At 31.5% G+C, this 7,250-nt stretch overlaps 1 protein-coding gene across 1 annotated transcript in view; it reads right to left on the minus strand.

Annotated features, from left to right (window-relative positions):
* Positions 1–6,825, minus strand: part of LOC140436775 (GTPase Era, mitochondrial) — a 30,869-nt gene extending 24,044 nt beyond the window's left edge. The window contains exons 1-5 of the mRNA XM_072525861.1: positions 6,505–6,825; positions 6,325–6,449; positions 6,096–6,270; positions 2,378–2,543; positions 103–309 (exon numbers count right to left, since the gene is read on the minus strand). Coding sequence (XP_072381962.1) covers positions 103–309; positions 2,378–2,543; positions 6,096–6,270; positions 6,325–6,449; positions 6,505–6,729 — 898 coding nt within the window. The 5' untranslated portion in view covers positions 6,730–6,825. The remainder of the gene's footprint in view (positions 1–102; positions 310–2,377; positions 2,544–6,095; positions 6,271–6,324; positions 6,450–6,504) is intronic.
* Between the last annotated feature and the right edge of the window lie 425 nt (positions 6,826–7,250).

Consider the following 7,250-nt stretch of genomic DNA (forward strand, 5'->3'; position numbering starts at 1 on the left):
GCAGTGCTTTAATGATTTAAAGTGACTCGTACGCATCGGAACATAATCAATATAAGGAAAGTTAATAAAGTAAAAGGCTCGATGTCTTAAAGAAAGTCTTACCTGTAACTTCGTCAACATTAAAATATTCTAGTTTTGGTTGAAGCTTGTAAGGTATTTCCTGGGGCATATGGTTTAATAAAACAGCTTTTACTGTGTTTATTACCAAAGACTCTGCTTTTTGATCAGTCCAAGTATCCCCTGGGAACATCCACTCTCCTGGTTTTGCATTGTAAATCAGATATTCTCGTATTTCGTCCAAACCATCACCTGGAAACAAACATTATAAATTTCTTTGTAGTGGTTGTCTAAATTTTACTAATATATATATATATATATATATATATATATATATATATATATATATATATATATATATATATATAGTGCGTAAATCTTTCAGCTGGACATAGGTAATATACATTGAAGTAAGTGTGGTAACTGCGCTTTCTCGAGTCTATGCCAATATCCCACGACACTCAGCGAAAGCCAACAATTATTCTGATAATAAATTAAAAAATGTGACTAATAAATATAATACCATATTCGAATTGTACGAGGTATAAATCAAATATGCCGTTTACTAATAAGAAAATCAAAATAATATCAATTCACAACATTTTGATAGCACGCCTTACATTTTATTGGGTAATATGCTGTCTTTCTCAATGAGCCAGCTATATCAACAGACGAATTCACGATAAGTTTTAGCCAATTAATATTTGGTTAGCACAATTTATGTGAATTTTTTATTATAGAATTTTTCATATAAAAATGATTGCACGTCATTCAAGATTTACGACGTCAGAACCCAACAGCGTTGCCAAAACATCAGAATAGTTAACACTTTTCCAAACATTCTCCGCCCCAAAACGAATGTTTTTAAAAACAACTACAATGATAAGGATAAAAAACAAACACTGAACTATTAATGTAATAATAATAGAAATGAAGAAAAATATAGTTGTTAACAAATAGGTAGTGGACAGATCTTGATCACCGGACGTTGTAGGATGCCATCTGAAGCTGTCCTCAGACTAACAACGCGTACAATACCGTCGGTGCCGTAATGCAACTCAATTATTCTGGCCAATTGACAGCGAAGAGGTTATTGTTCATTTTTTATGAGGACTAGAGAATCTTTAATGAGAGATGGGGTTGGACTATGCCATTTAAATCGACGACATCGTTTTGTATATCGAAAGTTAAGATCTTGTAATGCTTTTCATAATAATTCACATAGATTTGAGAGTTGTAGCCCTATTTTCAAAGAAAAATGAATGTACATGTAAGAGGTTTTCGTCAGCACTGATTTGCAACTGGAGGTTTAAAACCATTTGTTAGTTTTTTCTCACGCACAATACGTTTAACTGTTCCCACTGATACTCATGTTAAAAAAGAACAGCGACTAACAGCTTCCGTTGAAGGTAGTGTTTTTTAGTCGATCATATACCTTCCAGATAATTTGTTTTTTCTCTTGTCAGACGAGTCTATGATGTGGATGTCATGAACTTATACCACTGGTTATATCTATTTTTATTCTACGAAAAACTGATGCAATATACGGGAAATCATGTTACTTTAACCGAATATTTTATCTTAGTTCAAAATAAAAATAAAAAACTAATTAACAGAATAAGTACGAAAACTATTAAGACAAAACAATCCAACACAAATTTAACAGCGATACCATAACAACAACGATAAACACCGATCGCAAAAACTGTTCGCATATTTTAAATAACGCATATTTCAAATCACCGATCGCAAAAACTATTCGCATATTTTAAATCATTTTTGCTGATTGATTGACCATTTACCGATTATACAATTCCCACTAAAATATTATCCAGGCCATTTAATTTTCAATAATCAACAAAAATGTAATACAATGACAAGTATGAATTTCATGGTAGTACTATCTTCGCCGTCGCGGCACATATTTACTTGTTATCATTTTTCAATGATATGTGCAGATTTAAGAAATTCATTCTGCAAAAGCTTTAATCGTAGGAAGTCACGAACCTATATTCCCATATTAGTAAGGCAAGGTCGGGTACTTACGAAATTCGCAGAATGGCAAAGGCACTAACAGAGACATAATGACAGAGAATTAATTTATAATAAAATAATTCAAAATTCTAAAACAAAAATCAAATAACCACGCCGCTGGAATTGTATGATTTTCCAACAGGTGGCCTTGACCACAGCAGTGGGCTTAAGAAAGCGCTGTTGCCACAATTATCTTAATGTATATTACCTATATCCAGCTGAAAGATTTATGTACTGTATATACATATGTATATTGCAATCATCTTTTTAGAGTTAGTTACCCTACCTGTTAATGAAGATACCATAAAAATATGATTAAAATATGGCCATCCTTTACTTTCAACGTCATCTTCTATAAATTTTCTAGATTCTATAGGTTTTCCTCCAAGAGAATTTTCTGTTAAATTTCGAGTAATATCTAACAACTTTCTTTTTGATTTCAATACATCAATCTAATAAGAAAAAAAAGTATATTAAAAAGAGAGCATAGTATAAAATAATGGAACTAATAAGACACAAGGTTCCTATCAGGTTTCTAAACTTTTTTAGTTAACGACGCACTTAAAAGATTATAGTCTGTAAAAGAGTTATACACACTATGTAACTTTTAAATATTGTATTTATATTTAAACCACAATTGATTGAAGTGAAAATGACATTTTACATTTGTTTTTGACGTTTCGATTTCCAATGCGTAAATCGTTTTCAAAACATTTTTATTATTTAACAAATTATGTTAACCTGTAATGATTCTCAATTGGTGCCTTTTGTCTGCTACAAAACCACAACCCAGACAAAAAGGTGTGGTCCTGGAATTAGGAGAGGTAGAAAAATGGCGAAGCAAGTCAAGAATTTAGTGGCATCAAGACAAGGATGTGCAAAAAAGTGCTAGTAAAAGGTGGAAGAATGAAGAAGAGGTTGCTGCTAAAGGACATAGATGGTGTAACCGAAGAAAAAGATATCATCGAATTGGTGGAGAAGTTTGCTGGCAGGAAGTATGTGAAGTAGTTGCAAAAATAGGGAAAAACATAAGATGGGGAGAAAATAAAATTACTAATGTGGACTTTTACTGGCAGAAAGGATAAAGATCGGGATGGTCCATGTCACAGTGAAGGAGAGGGTAAAGGTGACATGATGTTATAGATGCCAAGCACATGGCCAGATAGTAAGAAGCTGTGAGGGAAAAGCACAAGGGTGCTGCTATAAATGCTGCATGGAGGGTTATGTACAATCCCAGTGTCAGAGTAACACTGTAAGGTGCTTCAACTATGACGAGGGTGGTCCGAGATCAATGTCTACTTGGTGTCTCAAGTTCAGGGAATTTATCAGAAGAGTGAAAGTTGAAGTTGAAAGAAGGGTAAGAGGTTACTGGGCGGCAAAATGGCGAATAAGCGTAAAACACAGCGTGTTTTAAGAGTGCTGCAAATAAATGTGGAGACGGCTACGTTAGCTCACGATCTCACGATTTTTAGATTTAGTTTTTTCTAATGTTAGGAAGCTAAATATCTTAAAAGCGTTAAGTAAATATCCCCTTGTAGATTCTAGCATCCATCATATGGGTTATAAATGTTGCTTAAGCCTAGATGTGAAATAAACAAATAGAAATAAGTTGGTTTATGATGAGTTGTTTTATGATTTTCGGAATGGCGATTACATAGCACTTAACAACTTCTTTGCTTCCATAGACTGGCAGGCATGTATGGTTAATAATATTGATGTTGCTACAACATTATTCTATGAAGTTATTTCTATAGGAATTGCTTATTTTGCGCCATTGAAGAAATATAGAACTTCAACTTTTCTCAAGTGGTTCTCTGCTAATCTTAGACGACTGACTCTGGAGAAAACACATGCTCATTATATTTATGTTAATAATTGTTCTGATTATGATTATATTAGATTTTCCCACCTAAGAGCTGAATGTAAACAACTGTCTGACATTTGCTTTATCAACTATGTCAAAGGTATAGATACTGGCCTAAAACATGATCCAAAATCATTTTGGAAGTACATCAATGGTAAGCGATCTAGTCATAAAGTACCTAACTCCCTATTCTATAAAGCCCAATCAGCAACAAATGGTCAAAACATAGCGAATTTATTTACGAACTTCTTCCAAACTGTATATTTGCCAAATAACAACAAACTTTACATACCTATCCATCCATTAAATAGCGACTTTAGTACAAATATTTGTCCTTCTAAAATTACCATGACTGATATTTTTAATGGCATAAGTAAGCTGCGCAATAAGCTTGCTGCTGGCACAAATGCTGTTTGTTATATTGTTTAATAGATCTCTGCAAACCTCTATGTGTCCTTCTTCATGGAAAGAAAGTTATGTTTTTTCTATATTTAAAAATGTTCAGAAAGACAACTGAAAATTATTGTACCATTTGTATACAATTTGCAATCCCTAAGCTCTTCGACTGTCTTAAAATAAAGCAACTTTATTGGTTCTGTAAAGGCTTAATATCTCAATCACAACATGGTTTTCATAGCAAAAGATCCACTGCAACAAACTTGGTTTACTATCAATCTCATACATTATCTGAAATGGCAGCCAAACAGGTATATGCAATATACACAGATTTTTCCAAAGCATTTGATTGTGTAGGTCACCAAATACTTTTGGGCAAATTAATTAATGTAGACATCCATGTAAAGTTTGGTGAATGGATTAAAAACTCTATATGTGATAGAAGTCAAAGAGTTAAGATCTTTATTAACAACATCACTTCCTGTTTATGAAATAGCAAATGTCTACTGTTGGCAGATGACTTGAAATTTTGGAAAGTTATAGATAGCCTAAAAGATGACTTTATTATTGATGTCAATATTTTATATGTTGTATTTAGTAATGTTATTCCTCTATAATTTTCACAGATTTGTTGGTCTCCCTTTTTATGTATTGTTATGATCTGTCCTACGTCCCAGTCCCCTGGCATTTCTTTTTTCCATATATTTTTCAATAGTGTCAGTATTTTTCCTCTTAGTTCCTTTCCTCCGTATTTTATTAGTTCCATATTAATTCCATCTTTACCAGGGGCTTTTCCATTTTTGCTTCTCTGTATTACTTCATCCAATTTCTCTAATGTTGGTTCTTTTGAAATTTCGATGTCTACTTCATCTGCTTCTTCTTCATGCATTGTTTCCTCCTCGTTATGCATTTCTTCTTCTGTTGTTTCCTCTGTCAAGAGCTCTATGTAGTAATCACTCCATACTTGCTTGTATTCTTGATCCTCTATTATCACTGTTCCCTCTCTATTTTTTATTCCGTTTGTTTTGCCTTTGTATATTTTGTTTTGTTCTTTAATCTTTTTGTAAAAACTTTTCGTATTTCTGTTTGTTCTTTCCTGCTCTATTTCCTGCATTTTTTTGTCTACCCATCTTCTTTTATTTTGCCTTATCGCTTTCTTAGCATTCCTTCTTAATTTTTCATATTCTTCTCTGTCTTCCTCTTTATCAATTCTTAGCCATTTATTTCTGGCTTGCACTTTTTTTCCTGTTAGTTCTCTACATTCGTGGTTATACCATCCGTTTTTTGTTTTAGCCTGACTTTTACCTATCTGCATATTTACACGATCAAAAAATCAATAGAAGAAATACATAAGATATGCTTTGATAAATTGATAATAAACAATTGGATAAATATTATAATCTTCTGATATTAATAATTGGATTAGGTTATACAGGATGGTAATTTGGTGTATTTGGGTTATTTGAGGTATAGTTCTTTCCAATGACAATTTTACTTCATTAATTATTTTAGAACAGCCTAATATAATGTGCTTCATTGTATATATGAACAATTAGGAGAATTACTAAAGTTTATTTTAAATTTATACTGAGGAGTCAAAACATGGTTGAATGAATATGATGTAATATGTCTGTAATATGTATTAAAAACAAAAAATGTTGTACAAGTATAAAACATATTCACATTGTCATAAAATTGTGTGATTACTCTGTAAAAAATTCAAAAACAAAATAAGCAATATTACCTTATTTAGTACTAGAAAGCTGGGTTTTGTTTTATGTGCTTCTAATAGCTTTATAATTTTTATATCCAGTCTTTCTCTAGTCCAGATATTTGAAACATCATGAATAACTCCAATAATATCAGCTTCCCTAGAAACTCTTTTATAATCCCTTAAGAAGGTCTTTTGTAAATTAAATCTGAAAATAATTAAAATCTATACATGTAAACAAATGAATAGAAAAACCTTTTACTTCTTTTGCTCCCTATCATTAACAAGTCCAGGTGTGTCGGTAAAAATTATTTGTGTATCTTCAGCGGTAAATATTGCTTTTGCTTGTGTTCTAGTAGTATGTACTTTTGATGAGGCTGGACATACCTACAAAAAAATATACTTGCAAAATACAATTGAAGACATATCCGTAAAAACGTACCTTTCTATCCATTAAACCATTTATTAAGGTGCTTTTGCCAGCATTTGGCATTCCTATAATTGCTACTTTTAATATATTCGTATCACAAATTGGATCTGTAGATTCGGTTATTGTTGGCATGGAAGAACTTAGTATGTTTTCATTGACAGTTGATAATAAAGCTTTACAATGATAAACTAATAAGTTTTGTTTCAATAGTAAACGACTTACACACGAACATAACATTTTGTGTTAGATATCATTAAATAATTATGATATACTTTGAAACCAATATATTTTATAACTTATAACCTCTAAAGTGTCTAAAGTCACAGGTACTTCTTCTTCTTCTTTTGTTTCTATGGTTTTCACGTCATGGTGATACGCCAGCTCAATTAATTAATCAAAATAGATGTTACCAACATAGAATACGTTTCAAAATGTCATGAATTTATAAGTGTTACCACAGAATAAATAACAATTGTTTATTATTCTGTGGTATTTATTATGCATGCCAATATGCCAATTCACCAAATGCATTTTCACAAATAAGTTGTTATAGTGGAAATTTATCTTTATGAAAGACGCAGAAATTTATTCTGTGAAATAAATAACATATTCTGTGATACTGACTTGAAATTTTTGTTGTTTATTTTATTGTTATGCACTCAAAATATAAAAAAAATCTTGACGTTAATTAATTTTATAACAATATACTTTAATATAGCATAGAATAAATAACAATTGTTTATTATTCTTTGAATATA

Source organism: Diabrotica undecimpunctata, chromosome 3, assembly GCF_040954645.1.
Source record: "Diabrotica undecimpunctata isolate CICGRU chromosome 3, icDiaUnde3, whole genome shotgun sequence".
Classification (NCBI taxonomy): domain Eukaryota; kingdom Metazoa; phylum Arthropoda; class Insecta; order Coleoptera; family Chrysomelidae; genus Diabrotica; species Diabrotica undecimpunctata.